This window comes from Pelobates fuscus, chromosome 1 (genome assembly GCF_036172605.1).
Source record: "Pelobates fuscus isolate aPelFus1 chromosome 1, aPelFus1.pri, whole genome shotgun sequence".
Classification (NCBI taxonomy): domain Eukaryota; kingdom Metazoa; phylum Chordata; class Amphibia; order Anura; family Pelobatidae; genus Pelobates; species Pelobates fuscus.
In genome coordinates, this window is record NC_086317.1 from 25,311,440 (window position 1) to 25,329,888 (window position 18,449).

Consider the following 18,449-nt stretch of genomic DNA (forward strand, 5'->3'; position numbering starts at 1 on the left):
ACCTGGGAGGTTTGTTCACAATGGTGAGTTGACATTTTAGGTAAAAAAACAGACTGAATATATTTAGTAACAATATTGCCTTACATTCTCCAGCACTGTTTAATTAATAAACCCCCTGTTTGTTACACTCACTGCCTCTTTGACTACACTATTGATCAGAAAGCGCTGAAACCCCATTTACATAGTATTGTAAATTGCAGCCTTGGTGTGCTGACACACATCCTATAGGAGAGGCCGGTTCTGCATCATTGGAAAGATTTTTTTCATTGTATGTTGGCAGAATATTTTGTATATTCATTAACTACGGTATCTCCCGATAACTCATGCATTTCTTGTGCAGGTCCATGGCTTCCCCTGCTCATTGAAGGACAAACCCCATCTGAGGACTACAGAGCAAAGAGCAATTGATATTCTCTCTTATACAATGGGACATCGTGATCGGTACGTGTAACGTTTTGATGCTTCCAGGAGTAGGGGTGTCCAACTGTTGTTGTCTCAAGCTATTGTTGAACTATAACTCACAGAATTCTTGATCAACCTGTGACTAAACAAAATGCTGGCTGAGTATTTTGTCTGTTGCAGTTAATCATGCTGCATATTGGCAAACTGTACTAGGAGAATGTCGTAGTGCTACTAATTATTCATTCACTGTAAGAAGAGGTAATTTGTATCAGTGCATCCAAAATATGACCATTTCGTTCCAGCCTCATTCTGCACATTAAGTGGCTGAGTCCAATGAGTCGCCAAAAGAAAAATTAGACATTTTTCAGTGTGTTGGATCTATTTCTGTGCACGTCAAGTGACCACAAATAGCTGCAGAAAGTCTTTTCCCCATTGGTTATTTGGCCAAGATCCGATAGTTAACTCCAGAGAAGTGATGGCCAGCCTTTGAGACTTAGATAAACACCAGGTATAACAGAAACATCTTCAGTGAAAAATAAATGGTCAGTCGATATAAAAATATTTAAAAAAACGAATTTTCCCCAATATACTAACTGCATGTAGAAAAAGGACTCCTCCAGGTCCTCCACAATAGAATACACACCCCAAAAAAACTGGTATCTACAATACAGAAATATAATAGAAATAACAGGGAAATATTGCAAGTAAATGGAGTGAAAAGTTATATTCTGTAGAAATTCACTCACAAACCCAGATTGATTGTAGGCATATCAATATATAGCCAAGTATCTTCGAATCAAAGATTGGATATGTGGCAGAGAAGTGAAAAAATAATAGTGCAAAGTAAACCTTTTAATACACATTGTACTTACAGGATAAAAACGATAAGTAGACATTCACAAAACAGTCACTTGGTGCAGGAAGACCGGAGCCTCCAATGGCGTAATATTGAGAAAAGCTGCAGTTCTTCTTTAAGTACAGGGACAAAGTGGCGATATAAAGTAAAAATAAAAACGCAAAAAAAAAAAAACCCTCTAATAACACTATAAAAGAGGCCCTACGCGTTTTGTTCATATAGCATAAACTTCCTCAGGTGCAATAAGGCACAAGTTCGTCTCCTCGTGTTGGTATAATCCTTAAGGATCGGTGGTGCGATTTTTAAATCCATCAGGAAGCTCCCGTGGGAGAGAGAATACAAAATTAAGTAAAAATAAAATAAAAATGAAAAAATAAGAAGCGTAAAAATAAGCACAGTAGGATGAGTACAGGTCAAGCAGAACGATCTACAAAATATAAATAGGAAAACACATGGTGCTCACTGTATATATACAACACCAAGTGGAATAAAACTCACACAGCTGAGAGCCGTATCAGGCTCTATAGAAGAGGCTCCAAGGTGCCTATACAGGCTTCGAGGTAGATGTTGAAGAGATCAAAGGTCCAACAGGTAAATTCAAAGTAAATATTTATTGGACATATATAAGGGACAAAATAAAAATGAGCAGTGCCAACAGGAAAGTAAAATACAATTACCGTAAAAACCCCAACTCGGCTTATACTCGAGTCAGAGTCTGTATTATGGCAATTTGCATTGCCATAATACAGACCGGGGGAGAGGGGGGCTGGCAGAGCTGTACTTACCTGTCCTGCAGCTCCTGTCAGCTCTCTCCTCCTCCGCGCCGTCCGTTCAGCACCTCGGTCAGCTCCCAGTGTAAGTCTAGCGAGAGCCGCGGCTCTCGCGAGACTTACACTGGGAGCTGACAGAGGGAGCTGCACAGACCGCGCGGAGGAGGAGAGAGCTGACAGGAGCTGCAGGACAGGTAAGTACAGCTCTGCCAGCACCCCTCTCCCCCCACTGAACTACCAATGACACTGGACCACCAGGGAAGGAGCCCCCCTCCCTGCCATGTATCAAGCAGGGAGGGGGGACGAAAAAAAATATAATAAAAAAAAATAATAATTAAATAATAATACAAAAAAAAATAATAATATAAAAAAAATAAAAATAATAATTAATAATATATTAAATGCCCACCCCCACCAACACATACACAAACACACACTGCATCACACACACTCACACTTCATTCATATACACACACTGCACTCACACACACTGCACTCACACACACTGCACTCACACACACTGCACTCACACACACTGCACTCGCACACACACACACGCACTCGCACACACACACACGCACTCGCACACACACACACGCACTCGCACACACACACTGCACTCGCACACACACACACTGCACTCGCACACACACACACTGCACTCGCACACACACACACACTGCACTCGCACACACACACACTGCACTCGCACACACACACACTGCACTCGCACACACACACACTGCACTCGCACACACTCGCACTCGCACTCGCACACACACACACGCACTCGCACACACACACACACTGCACTCGCACACACACACACTGCACTCGCACACACACACTCTGCACTCGCACACACACACTCTGCACTCGCACACACACACTGCACTCGCACACACACACACTGCACTCACACACACACACTGCACTCACACACACACACTGCATCACACACTGCATCACACACACTGCATCACACACACTGCATCACACACACTCACACTTCATTCATATACACACACTGCACTCACACACACTGCACTCACACACACTGCACTCACACACGCACTGCACTCACACACGCACTGCACTCACACACGCACTCACACACGCACTGCACTCACACACACACTGCACTCACACACACACTGCACTCACACACGCACTGCACTCACACACGCACTGCACTCACACACGCACTGCACACACACGCACTGCACACTCACACACACACTGCACACACACACACACACTGCACACACACACACACACTGCACACTCACACACACACTGCACACACACACACACACTGCACACACACACACACACTGCACTCACTCACACACACACACTGCACACACACACACACACACTGCACTCACTCTCACACACACACACTGCACTCACTCACACACACACACTGCACTCACACACACACACTGCACTCACTCACACACACACACTGCACTCACTCACACACACACACTGCACTCACTCACACACACACACTGCACTCACTCACACACACACACTGCACTCACTCACACACACACACTGCACTCACTCACACACACACACTGCACTCACTCACACACACACACTGCACTCACTCACACACACACACTGCACTCACTCACACACACACACTGCACTCACTCACACACACACACTGCACTCACTCACACACACACACTGCACTCACTCACACACACACACTGCACTCACACACACACACACTGCATTCATTATATACACACACTGGAAATAAATATTCAATTATTATATACGCACACGCACTGCACTCATACACGCACTGCACTCATACACGCACTGCACTCATACACGCACTGCACTCATACACGCACTGCACTCATACACGCACTGCACTCATACACGCACTGCACTCATACACGCACTGCACTCATACACGCACTGCACTCATACACGCACTGCACTCATACACGCACTGCACTCATACACGCACTGCACTCATACACGCACTGCACTCATACACGCACTGCACTCATACACGCACTGCACTCATACACGCACTGCACTCATACACGCACTGCACTCATACGCACACACTGCATTCATTATATACACACACTGTAAATAAATATTCAATTAATATAATTTTTTTAGGATCTAATTTTATTTAGAAATTTACCAGTAGCTGCTGCATTTCCCACCCTAGTCTTATACTCGAGTCAATAAGTTTTCCCAGGTTTTTGGGGTAAAATTAGGGGCCTCGGCTTATATTTGGGCCGGCTTATACTCGAGTATATACGGTAAGTATATTACTCCGCAGGAAACCGACAAATGAAAAAATATAAATATTCTAGAAATACATAGTAGATTACCGAGTGATTCCATTACATATAAAAAAAAAACTAGAGAACAACCCCATCATTTTTATTTTCAGTAATTTATAAAAAATTGAAAAAGGAAAAAATCTCGATTATTTTAAGTATGGAAGAATTCCAATATTTAGACATAAAAATCTACAAAATCCCCGTTTTCTACACTCTCCCCCAAGTCCACAAGTGTATGCAGAACCCAACCGGTAGACCCATAGTGGCAGGTATCAACTCTCGGACTAGTCGACTTTCGGAATATGTGGATAAATTATTACAACCCGTTGTGGTACTACAACCCACAGATCTGAAGGATTCCACACAACTTATCAGAGAGTTGATGCAAATTCTCTGGAGGGATGACTATTTTCGAGATAATATTGCAATTACTACTCTCTGAAAACCATAAAATCAGTGTATGCAGAGTTGTGCGCTATCCACTGGGATTATGGGTAATGTTGTGTGTTGGATTTGTGAGAGATGATTGTGCCTCTCTACGGTGAGCTTTACACTGATAGGCTGATAATGGCCAGGGTTTCTAAAATCTAACTAATATAAGAACCAACATGATTTTCTAAATTGGTCCTTTAATACAGAGGTTTACTGACACCGTGCCATGATTTTTTATTTTTTTTTGCAGTGCATATAACTGATACATACAGGCTTGAGGTGCCCCGAAAGCAGTGCTCAGGCTTTACTTCGCTTTACATGCGGGACATGTGAATGGCATGCACAATTTTATATTATAGGCAAGCTTAAAGGTAGTCAGGTGTACTGACATACTGATGAGACGGTGACATGGAAAACGTTATATATCAGTGGTTCAGGAACAGGCTTAAACTTCCATTATGTCACATAGAGAAATTAAATCATAGGATTAGGAAACATGCGAGTGTGTAGGTTTAAATGATAATGATTATGATTAATGAACCTCCGTGGGTATTACGTGAGAGTGTTTGCTCGCTTTTACTGAGGGATCAGGCAAGGGTGGTATGTAGAGCTGGTATAAGCTGCAGCTCAGTTGATGTGGTGGTAAGCCTGATAGCTTATGTATGTGGGGAGTTGGGAGGGAGGGAGATAGCATAGATATAGTCACCAACATACATGGAAGAGAAATTATGTCCTGCAGAGTCAGTGGCTGTAGGTGGCCGGGCAGCGTTCAGTAATGAGCATGGGGCTGGCCGCCTGCTTGCTGTGTAGTCACCCCTTTCCTTTGGGTGGGAACCGTGTCTGCGGCATTGGGGGTTCCCGTTGGTAGTCGGTCCGCCGGGAGTTGTCTGGTTGCGCCCTCCAGCTCCGGGCCGGTAGCATGGCCGGCATCCTGTGTCCACGGACTCGGGTACCTCTAGGGTCCGGATCCTTCCCTATCGGGACAGGTCTGGAGGCCTTGGTGTTGGTGTTGCGTCGCCTTCGGCGGGACGGTCTCTGCCTGTGTGGTTGATGCACTGGGGTTGTTCCCTTAATGGCCGTCTGCCCAGATGGGCTAGCATCATGTTTTGTAGGTTGCTTTACTAAGGCTTTGCCCGAGGCTGGCCCAGTCCCTCTCCGGTCGGCGCTGTCATGTTGGCCCCCCATGTTCCTGCTCTCCTGCTTCTGCTGCTGCTCCGCCACTTCGTGCCCAGAAGGCTGGGAACAGGTTGTTCAGGCGGATGGTGAGTGAGTCGCTTGTGCTGGGGTTGTATTCCGCTGGCCTTTCTCCTCCACCGGGCTGCATGTCTGCCATTTTTGTGTGGCGGGCTACCTGCAGGCATGGTGCGTGGTTGTGGCTGGTTTCTGCGTGGGAGGTCCACAGAGGTACGCTGGTCGAGGCTATTTGGACCGGGGTAACCCCCACCGGTCCTGGGGGGGGGGCAGCCTTGCGTTGCGGGTGCTGCATGTGTTTGCGGGCCGGGAGAGCGGCCGTCTCTCCCCTGCCCTGCTTGGTGCAGGCCCTAGGCCTCCGGTCGGTCATTCCGGCAGGTATTCTAGGCTTGTGGGGTATCCCCCAGGTCGCCAGCTTCTGCAGAGCAATTTGTGGTAGATTAGGGTTCAGGATTGCACAGATTGCCCCTGATTTCAGCCGGTATTCAGGCCCAGGCCCAGGAGCCCATAGCATGTGCAACTGTACAGCTTCACAGTCAGGCCACGCCCCGTGACATGATATTTTGATTTCCCAAGAACACAAGATTATATTGGTTATCTGTCGTAATCAATGGTTTGTCACTTTATTCTTTCTATTTCAGGGAGATATTAAAGTTAAGTGTGGGACCCTTCTTACATGCTCTGCAAAGTAACATGCTGGACACAATAGAACATGCAGACACGCAGTCCAGGTATGTATAGATTGTTAGAAAGCCTGATGGCCATGAATTGTGATTGTGGGAGACTATAGTTTACCTCATCTCTCAGCCTGGAGGCTGGTTGGGTCTCCGTTTGCCCTTTAGGTGTACGTAGGATGCCTTTTACATGCCTTTTACATGCTGTATGATGCAATTCACAGATGGCAAAAGGAAAACAACAATTATTTAAGGCCTTATCTCTGGCAGGAAATAAAATGTTAATTATCAGAATGGTGGTACTCTGAACTAGGTATTAGAACTCTGCCCACCTTCTAGCGGGAGAGTTTAGTACAAAGAGCAAAATAAATATTACTGGATTGGGAACGATAACATGGAGAAAAATCACATTTTAAAAAGCATCATATGCCTTAAATAATTGTTGTTTTCCCTTTGCCTCCTTTCTTTATCTTTAACTTTCTTGCTCTGGATAACTGCCTAAGTATTTTTTTTTTTTAAAGCGGGGAACGGGTAAATAAATGATGCATTATTTTTGTTCTGTCCCTGTGCCCTCCTCTTCCAATCTATATTCCTATTTGTGGCATCGAGAAAGGGTAAATAGTCTGCAAGATGTAGCGAGACTTCTCTCCAGGTGTCTTTTTCCTCATCTTATCTCCCTATTCTGGATCCTTTTCCCTATTCAAACCTCTTAGCTCTGATTTTGTCTGCCTCTCACTTATATTTCAGTCTTTCTGGTTTTCTCTCAGTTCAGCGTTTTATCCCCACTATTTATTGGTCTGTCACGTTTAAGTTTTTGTTTGTTCCCACTTTTCTCTTTCTCTGTCATCCCTCTTTCACTCTTTCCCTTTTTCTCCTTCCTTTGTACCTCTCTCCCACCTATCTCGGCTCACCATCTTTGCAGTGAGGAGAGGTTCCACTGTAAAACGACTGAGATATTGGCATTTGTTTCGCTTTAGTTCTCTTTATTTTGGATCTAGAATACCATGGGCTTTGTATGTAGGACACTGGGCTATAAGGTGTAATTTAGCACAAACGTTCTTCAGAGCTCGAAGAAAGCTTTAAATGTTTAATCCTTTCAGGAAACTCTATCTCTATGCTACTCATGATGTGACCATAATACCAATTCTTATGGCTCTGGGGATCTTTAACAAGCGGTGGCCTCCATATGCGTCTGACTTAACACTGGAACTGTATCAGCACCAGGTATCCAAAGAATGGTTTGCACGGCTCAACTACAATGGCGAGGTAAGATACTGCATAGAGAACCCTTCTCACAGTGAATTGTAATTGTAAAAGAAATCCTACTTTGTTTTATCAAATGTACCATGATACTTTCATTAATTTGTTACTATACTTAATAACTCCATATGTATTTATTTAATACCAGGTTTGTAAAGGAGGTGAGGTGTTGTAGGAGTATTGTTTGAATGAGCTGAGGAAGAGGGATGTAGGGGACAAGGTGCATTTGAGGGAGGGGGTTGAAGGAAGCGAGTTGCATTTGAGGGAGGGGGAGGAAGGACGCAAGGTGCTGTTGCAGTATGGGGATAAAGGTGTCGACATGATGTTGGGCAACGGGGTAATGGAGGCGAAGTGGTGCAGTATGGGGATAAAGGAGGCGAGAAGATGTTGGGGCGGGGCAGCTGTTCCAGTACGAGGTGAAGAAGGAAGCGTGGTGCTGGACGGGGGTGAAGGAAGCGTGGTGCTGGACGGGGGTGAAGGAAGCGTGGTGCTGGACGGGGGTGAAGGAAGCGTGGTGCTGTTGCAGTAAGGGTGAAGGAGGCGTGGTGCTGTTGCACGATGCAGAGTTTATCCAAAAACATTAAATTGTTTATAAAAAAGCTTCCAAACAATATTAAATTGATGCCTTGGTCAGAAAATTAAAGGACCACTCTAGGCACCCAGACCACTTCAGCTTAATGAAGTGGTCTGGGTGCCAGGTCCAACTAGGGTTAACCCATTTTTTCATAAATGTTTGTGAATGGGTTAAGCCTTCCCCTGTTTCCTCTAGTGGCTGTCTCATTGACATTGATTTTCACAGTGAGAGCACTCGAGCGTCCATAGGAAAGCATTATGAATGCTTTCCTATGTGACCGGCTGAATGCGCGCGCAGCTCGTGCCGCGCGTGCGCATTCAGCCGACGGGGAGGAGAAGAGGAGGAGAGCACTCCGCCCACCGCTGGAAAAAGGTAAGTTTTTCCCCCAAACCCCTTTCCAGAGCCGGGCGGGAGGGGGTCCCTGAGGGTGGGGGCACCCTCAGGGCACTCTAGTGCCAGGAAAACGAGTATGTTTTCCTGGCACTAGAGTGGTCCTTTAAGTATATTCATTTTAGCGTTAATATGCCTTGTGCTTCTAGTTTTCTGTCAGGTTCCACATGTAACATTGACCAGATCAGGGTTTCAGTCCTGAACAGTGAGTTAATGGGTTCAGATCATAATTCTGAACTTCCACCGCTCACCTCGTGGATGAGTAGAGCAGTCTATTGCTTTGCCCAATCATCTGTGACACTTTAACAGTTAAATGCCTTGTTGAGATTCCCCTCCCCTCAGATCCCAGGCTCTAGATCAGATATCACTGGTGCTATGGAGGGGGAGGGGAGTGAAAACATGATTACCCATTATTAACTTTGCAATGCTCCATCACCTTGCGTTCCACTGCTGAGTTACAGAGCAAAACCGGTGGCAGAGTTTACTCTTCAACGAGGAATAATGCTGGTCATCCACTCTAATAAAATCACTAACTAGGGAGGCAAGAGCCAAATCTGAATAAGATCAATGGGTTTTTATTCTTCTTTAAACACCCCATATATGTTGCATATACAGGAATATATTTAGAGAGTCCCCTGTAGTTCTTGATGCTTCCTCTTGCACTATACTACTAGTATATTCTGATATATAGCACCAACAAAGCCTCTGCTCTATGTAAAGGGAATATTAAAAAATAAACATGGCGTGACATGGGACCCTCTCAAAGGATCTAAAAATCTGTGTTCAGAAGTGCTGCAGCCCAGTGGTTTTCAGCCCACCCTTAAAATCAGTCCAGGTTTTGTTAAAGGGACACTTTAGGGTCTGTAACTGCTTTATCTTATTGAAATGGTTATAGTGTCCTGCATCTCCTGGCACTATCTTTCCATTCAGTATTGAACTGTTTTTAACATTTTGATGCCAAACGAGATTCCCCAGCAGCTCATCCCCTCTGTGCTGCTTGGTTAATGAGGAAGCATTAGCCTAGACAGCACTGGCCAGCTGGTTGGCAGAGAGACATTGCCCATTGATGGTGTGAATTGGTATGGCTAGAGGAAGTGTGTATGTCTGCCATAGCCAGACCTCCATGCGAAGCCAGGGACCCTCATTCAGTGTTAGACTGGTTATAATTGGTTTAGCACTGAATAAAGGGGACTCCAGGACCATAACATGTTCAATGTCTACCCGACGGGGGTATTTATGTGGGACCCACTGATTTTACTTGGAATATGACTTCTTAATACTATAGGGCTCACTCATTAATTCTAGGAGGGAACGTTTACAGACAGGCTCTATATGGGAATATCTGCCTTCAATAACACAGGAAGGTCAATAAAATATGGGGTCTATTCAATAAACACTGACTTGGCTCTAGCAGTGTTAACGCTCTGATCAGCAGCTGGCTTGGTTACATATATGGGTGAAATGAGCAAATTTGTAACAGCTGAGTTTGGACCTCTGAATGCCATTCTGCTGTTATTTGATACTTAGTAGAAAGACCGCTATGTGTGATTATGCTCAGAAATGTCCCCTTAGTTCTGTATCTTTTGTTTGGATAAGCTTTTGTCGGTTAGCTTCATTTTGTGGGAGTTGCAGTCCAACAGCAGCGGGTTTGAACCAGGTTTCTGGCAATGTGTAGGGATAACCCTCTGCAGGCATTCTCCCATCTGCCATCGATTATAGAAAATGAGTCTCTGGCAGACAGAGTCCCTGCACTGTAGCACTAATTGACCTCATTGCAAAGCACTGCTGGGGGACACTGTGCAGTTAGAACCCTCTCCTTAACCGAATGCCACAGCAGGACTCCGGATAGAGGTTAATACAGTGAGCGCGAAGCACAAGGGCAGATGTATATTTTCTCATTTATTGATCTACAGAGGGAATTAAGTTAAGACGTCTTATTCAGCTCATCAGCACTTTCTTGGGAAGTCATCATGAAGAGATTTAAACCCCCCTCCGGCAGCACGATAAAAACAATGGTGAAATGGATCTAAGTAGGTTCCTCGCAGCTAACAGACCGCACTGACTGAGCAAAGAGTGTTTATCAGTTATGGTATCATGGTAGAGCCCTTGGAAATATGGAGACAATCCGTTACTGGTGGCTATTGTTGCAATCTCGCATGGCAGATTAGGTATTGTTTATTAATGTGCAGCACTCACTTTATACATTACACCAGATCCATAGAAATAAATTATAGCAAAAAAAAGCATGAAATAGTACTGATAACCCCAGAAATACACAGGTGTAAATTAAGAGCAATGGTAGTTTTTTTTTTTCCCCTAAACATTGAATTGTAGTAAATTGTCAAAACCAGGATAAAAGGAGCAGAATATGAGAAATTATTTTATCTTGGTTTTAGCAAATCTTTTTTTTTTTTTTTCACTTTCAGTCACAGCTGATCTGTGAGCAAAAGGAAAGGGTGTTTTCTGCAGGAACTTTTTTTTTGTCTGGCGATCATGTCTTTATGTTATATGGGAGTATTGACCAAAATCTCTCTGTGTTTTGCACCCCTTGCTATCATAGGTGCCCCATTCCAGGGCCCTATGTAAACCTTAAATTGCAGTGAGCTACAAGAGTATGGGCTAATGGGGCACATGCAGGAGTAATAGATGGTTTTGGAAAACAATTGTTTTCATGTTTGTTTGGTTTTGTGCCAAAGTGCAATCGCATAACGGCACTTTATAGCAGGTGATAGAGCAATTGGGGAATGTGGTGATGCATCTTGGACATTTTGGACAACTGAGATTTAAAAATAAAATAAAAATAATGTAACCTGAAATCTTACATTCAGCAGCAGCAGCAGCTAATTTATAAACAAATTGTAAGCATTTTACACCTATTTTCTAATCCCGTAAAGATGCAGATATTTGTACAACATCTGAACCAAAACAAAACCTGAAATGTGTTACTTTTAATGTACTGTAAGTATACCTAACACAATATTAGGTATCAACACAGTGTTGAAAATGCTAAAAAAATGGAAACTCCCTATATAATATTTTTTACATCTAGTGCAACTAAAGAATAAGAACTCAAAATAGAATCCTGATTGTTAATTGCCTCATATGTATAGAAACTATATACATTTTTGGTAGTTAATGTTCACTAACAATATACCAACTGTAACGATAACCCTATGCTTCCACTAACTCTAACTTTGAACTGCATTAACCCTTAGCCCAAACTAACACTACCCTTACCCTAACTCATAAGGATTCCCTCTGCAGACGTCAGAGCACTTTGTACTTGGAGAATGCAGCATGACAGGGAGATTTTCCCCTCATTCTACAGCGCTTCCATGCCGTCGTTGACAATCGCATAGTGATCAGTCCTGCACAATTAGTGATCAGTGCTAGCAAGTAGGAAGTGCCATAAGTGGGGCCACTAAATATGGGACTCTGCTTGCACCGGATGTACAGGGCATCCCATGCTGTTCTAAAGGCATTAAAACCCACTGGTTTGATCAGTTATAGATTAAAAAGCAAGAATGGTTAGCCTTGTTTAGGTTTTTGAAAATCCTTTCCCATGATGCACAGCTGGCTACAAGTCACCAATCACTTGACTAGAGTAAACTAATAGTGGCTATATTGGCCGTATTAATTAGTTTTTTAGTCCTCTTCTTTTCAGTTACTCACTTGTTTTCTGTACATACAGGTGATACTCGAAAAATTAAAATATCGTGCAAAAATTCATTTATTTCAGTAATGCAACGTAAAAGGGGAAACTAATATATGAGATAGACGCATTACATGCAAAGCAAGATAGTTCAAGCCGTGATTTGTCATAAGTGCGTGACAAATCACAGCTTGAACTATCTTGCTTTGCATGTAATGAGTGTATCTCATATATTAGTTTTCCCTTTTACGTTGCATTACTGAAATAAATGAACTTTTGCACGATATTCTAATTTTTCGAGTATCACCTGTATGCTGATTTTAGATGAATCTCAGCCATTCTTCACTTGGTGCTGGTTTCCAAGTTTTTTGAAATTTGTATTTATTTATTTTAAAGCTTATTTTGCAGGTTTATAAGGGGAGGGAGGGTGGTTGGAGTAATCCTTTAAGTTTACAAACAAAAAACAACTTGGTTTAGTCATCCTTTTTATTTTCTTCTGAGATTTCAGTTCTAGAAGGATATATTTCACATTCGGCAATGCACTTTGATCAGTGTCTAGTTCTTCAATCGTTAGTCTTGTAACCACCTCCATTTATAAACTTGATTAATCATGATTTATGTAGTTTTAAAGCCGTGAAAGCCTCCGTGTATGGATGATTTTGTTAGGTTGGAAAAACCAAGAAGTGATGATTTCCCCCTGGAGTCCCTTTAATAAGGAATACTTTGTAGCGATCACGTCTCCTACACACTGAGCTGGCACTTGACAAGAAATATCCATTTCAACCCTTTCTGTGCTAGACCAAAGCATTGTGGGCTCTTATATCATCGGTGTTGTCATTACTATTTATTCCTTTCTCATAAATTCTAGTTTGTTTTGCAGTGTTTGGAGCAGCGCTCACTATTTTTTTACTTTTCTTAACAATCCTCCGTAATCGCCTTGCCTTGCTTCAGCTAATCTGCAGTTTAACCGTACTCCAGAATGGAGTCATCGATTAACTTTTTTTTTTGTGGGGCTGAATCTACCTGAAACTACCTGAAACCGGGTTTATATACATACATAGAATAGAAAATGTTGCTGATATATTTAACCCACTCTAGTTTTTAAATGGACAACATTTTTTCTTTTAAAGGACACTCTGTACACCTTAAAGGGACACAAAAGGCACTCAGACCATTTCAGAGTTCAGTGCCCCTGTCTAAGTCTACAAAATAAAATGTTTACATTGCAGATTTAACACCCCTCTAGTGGCCGTCTTCCTCTGCTATAACAGAGTAAAGTTGGTTAGTTCAAATGCTGCTACTAGAGCAAAAATTGATTGACACAATGCAACTGATTGAAGTGCAAGCGCACAATCCTCCTAATGCTGCTCCATTTCGAGGCATTGGATTGCATGAAATCAACACTGATGGTCTCAGTCCAAGAGGGGGGGACTGACCGTGAGGAGCGCAGTGCAGAAAGGGCTGAAAAATAAGTAATAGTTGCCTTTTAAACCCTTACAATAGGAGTGCGGGATAGGTTTTTTTTTTATCAAGTTTTTAACTTTTGTGTGTGTAAACGAACACTTTTAATATGATTGTTTGAAATGTTCTGTTCCTATAAAAATAAGTGACTGCAGTTCCCCTTTTTGTACCTTTCTGCTGTTGCTAGGTAGAGTAGAAAAAGGAAAAAAAGCCTTATCAGATTTTTAGGCAAAGTCCCTGTGTAAGAGGCTGGCAGTGGCTGCTAGCTCTGTTATCAGAAGGACGGGAGGGTGCAAGCCGGCCTCGCTCTGTTTTAATTTGCACAAATGGTGGCAGGCACGGCTGTAATATGAAGTGCCTGCCACCAATCTGCGTCTGTGCACTCCCTTTTCTGGCCACTGCACTGCCTGACTGGTCTTATTGATGCACTGACCGCAGTGCCTGCCACCCAGCTCCCCCTGTAATATACAAGCACCCACTGACCGCAGTGCCTGCCACCCAGCTCCCCCTGTAATATACAAGCACCCACTGACCGCAGTGCCTGCCACCCAGCTCCCCCTGTAATATACAAGCACCCACTGACCGCAGTGTCTGCCACATGCCTCCCCCTGCCTCCCCTGTATAGCAAATTAAGGCACCGCTCTCTGTGTGAAGAGTGTGACTGGCAACACTCCAACAGCAGCTTCCTGTGATATATATAATTTTCATTTATTTTTGTTAAATCTTGTCTATACACTTTATTCCCTATGTATGGTATTGGCCACATGTTGTGGAGGTGGTGGTGCCATTTAGGCATTTTCCTATTCATGATTGCGAGAAAAATAGGGGACAAGTCATATTCCCATGTCTATTCCCATGTCCAGTCTGGTGCCCCACCAGCCCCCACTGATAACTAATGAATGAAGTGGATAATAAGTGTAGTATGTATAATGGTCTAGATTTCTGATCAATAATGCTGCCCTGTAGTGACGCTTTCACACACGCTATTCATTGTAGATGGTCTGAGTCTTTGCTCCTGATCTTGATGTTAGGAACATTGCTGACCAAAGCTGGAATGGGCTCATGTAAGTCTTCTTCTGCCTCAACTAGGTTACAGCAGGAGGACAATGGTGTAAGTGTCAGAGCCCTGTTTTTATTTTTCCAAATGTCTCAGCCAATTCCAACCTCTTTCCATTATAACAACTAGAATAAGCCGTTATGGTGCCCGGAGCCTAGTTCTACTTTCCCCTTTATATGGAAACTCAGGCAGTAATTGTCCCAATTTTTTAAACCCCTTAAAAGTTACAAGTGATATTCAATGCTGTCAAACAAGTTGTTTCCAGTTCCTTAATGAACCAATTAATTTAAATTCTATCACCCCACCCCCCTTGCAAATAGTCAAACGTATTTAGAAGTTTCACATCTCTGTGTCCTTAACCCCTTAAGGACCAAACTTCTGGAATAAAATGGAATCATGACGTGTCACACACGTCATGTGTCCTTAAGGGGTTAAAGGGACACTCCAGGCACCCAGACCACTTCTGCCCATTGGAGTGGTCTGGGTGCCAACCCCCACTACTCCTAACCCTGCAACTGTAATTATTGCCGTTTTTTTTATAAACTGCGATAATTACCTTGCAGGGTTAACTCCACCTCTAGTGGCTGTCTTCTAGACAGCCACTAGAGGGAACTTCGTGGATTATAGCAAAGATTTCCTTTGCTAGAGGGTTGCTGGACGTCCTCACGCTGTGTGAGGACCTCCCGCGTCGCTCATTTCCCCATATGAAAGCATTGAAATTATTTTTCAATTCTTTTCTATGGGGAGCGCTAATGCACATGCGCGGCATTGCCGTGCATGAGCATTAGGTCTCCTCGGCCAGTGGGCGGGATCAGACTCGCCCACCGGGCGACGGAGACAGTAGGAGGAGCGGCGCGGAGGAGGAGACAGCGACAAGGGACATCGCCGCTGCCTCAGGTAAGTGACTGAAAGGGTTTTCGGAGATTGGGGGATGGGAGGGAGTGTGAACCTGCAGTGCCAGCAGTGCCAGCAAAATAGATTGTTTTCCTGGCACTGGAGATTCCCTTTAAAAGTTTAATGAATTGTACATGTACAAATGTTTAACAATTCGATATCACCCTCTCCCTCCCAATTAATCATTCCATAGGAGTTTTTGTATCTACAGTCCCAATCCAGGAAGAACTCAGAAATCATCACACACCCTTAGTTTTTTTTATTATTATTCTCGCCATTTATATATCGCCAACAGATTCCGTAGCGCATTACAATATTATGAGAGGGAGGATTTAACTATAAATAGGACAATTACATGAAAACTTACAGGAACGATAGGTTTACGAGGGCCCTGCTAAAACGAGCTTACAGTCTATAGTTTATAATGTTGCTACGTTGAAATATTACATTTGATTTGCTTGATAAAAGCATAAAAGAGAACTCACCCAGTTTAATGATCGCAAATTACATCAAACTCCAGGGAAAATTCTGTAGACTCTTAGTGCCGGCACCCCAGTCCCAATGAGGAAAACATGTCCACAGAAGGAAGAAAAAATTAAATAAAAATACCGTGGTCACTTCGGGCTGATGTTTCAGATAGGCTGTGGTGCTGGACTAATCCCAAATGAAAGTTTCACCACCTTGCTCCAAAAGGTCCGCACTCACTGCCATCCATAATATACAACCGAGATAGTTCGATGAGCGAATATAGATAATTCCTGTTTTCCTAAATTCTTAGATATTGATCAAATCATATGGGTACACAGGCTCTTTACCCCATAACTCTATCTGGCGTACCCCTACATGGTAAATCTACTGTCTGAATATCTGGTTCAGATCATGCTCCAAATTTAGACCCGGTGGGGCCCCTTGTATGCAAAGTGAAGATCCAAAACATTCATTTTTTAAAAAATTTTTTTTGTAAATCTCTCCTCCCTGGGTCCCAACCTGCATGTCTGTATTCCTTGGAAGGAGAATTGAGACAAGTCTCCCTCTGCACATATTCTGATTGTTTGTTTTTTAAATTCTGTTCTAATGCTATAGATGTGTTCTGCTATTCTCGTTTTACAATCTTTGCTTCATTTGACCTACATTGTTTATAAGTTATTAAATACACTATTCCTTTTGATGAACAGTTAATAAAATCCTTGATATTATCTACATGTGACTGAGGATAAGTCTGTCCTCTTGTGTACATGAACACAATATTTACACATATTGACACCACATTTGATCACACCCAAACATTTCAGCCAGGTCTCAGAGGATTGTACTTGGGGATAAAAAAAAGATCCCAAGGATTTTCCTTTCCATGCAGAACTCCTAAATATAAATTGACATAATTCCCTATAAAAGGCATCCGATCTCAAAACTGGTAGATGTTTCCATATTATTTAAAATATTGAACTAGATTGATTAAGTACAGATATATCCAACGGTTTAGGCTTTGTTGATTTTACTAAGTGAAATGAGGTTAACACTCTCTTCAATGAAAAAAAATAAAACTAAACTCATATTTTTCTGCTAATTTTAATGCAGTTATGATCTATTTGCCAATTTTTATTTTTATTTTAATAGGGGGAATTAATAGATATGTGAATTCTGCAAAACACCTGATTTGACTGTTTATGATTTTAAATTTGTTTTTCCCCCAGGAGCAAATCGTAAAAGGATGTCAAGCAGGACTTTGCCCTTTAAAGGATTTTCTAAGGACACTCTCTGATTATGTTGTCACCCCCGAAGAGTACAGTAAAGTCTGTTCTGATAAGGAAACCCACCACACGAAAGATGCAAAGAAATAGCGATGTCATCCCACGTCAACCACCAATGCTGCTTCTAACTGCAATTTACTGCCTCAAAATATGATCAGGGCACCTTCACTGAACATTTTGGAATTATTTATTGAACATGGATATGACCAAAAAATGTTTTATAAAAGGGAAAAACCTTTAATTTTTATTTTTATTATTTTTTTTATCTGAAACTGAACATTGGGTTTTCTACATTAGTTGGGTCTGCGGATAGTACCACAATAATTGGTATTTTCTCAGGGCTGTACAGTCAATGTGTATATATAATTGGTGCTAACACCGGTATGAACATGGTATATGTCTAATCACAGTATATGTATAATAACACAATGTACAACTCCACATTGATTCGTACTATCAACCATGAAAGTAATTGCGCAATAAAATGACTTCCCTGTTGAGATCGTTTATTAAAATGTCACAAAATTATATAATTTTTTTTTATTATAAATCAAGATATTTTATAACCCCATCCATGTTATTTTTTTAAAAGGGAGTTGACTTTTCTATATGTAAAGAACATTTGTCACTTGCGCGTCTGCATATTCTACAAATACCACTGAGAGTGACCTCTCCGGTGATAGTCTGGTGGCTGTGGGGGTCCGGGTTCCCTCTTCCCTCTGTGTATCCTCTTCAGCTCTTGGCTTGCATGCGGTAGAATACAT

The 18,449-nt window shown here is 42.6% G+C and overlaps 1 protein-coding gene across 7 annotated transcripts in view; it reads left to right on the forward strand.

Annotated features, from left to right (window-relative positions):
* The window catches only part of ACP6 (acid phosphatase 6, lysophosphatidic), a 38,129-nt gene extending 19,939 nt beyond the window's left edge, over positions 1-18,190 (forward strand). For all 7 annotated transcript variants that reach the window (XM_063446791.1, XM_063446763.1, XM_063446815.1 and 4 more), the window contains exons 8-11: positions 341-441; positions 6,614-6,703; positions 7,747-7,912; positions 17,629-18,190. In XM_063446791.1, the coding sequence (XP_063302861.1) occupies positions 341-441; positions 6,614-6,703; positions 7,747-7,912; positions 17,629-17,775 (504 nt within the window). In that variant the 3' untranslated portion in view covers positions 17,776-18,190. The remainder of the gene's footprint in view (positions 1-340; positions 442-6,613; positions 6,704-7,746; positions 7,913-17,628) is intronic.
* The last annotated feature ends 259 nt before the right edge of the window (positions 18,191-18,449 follow it).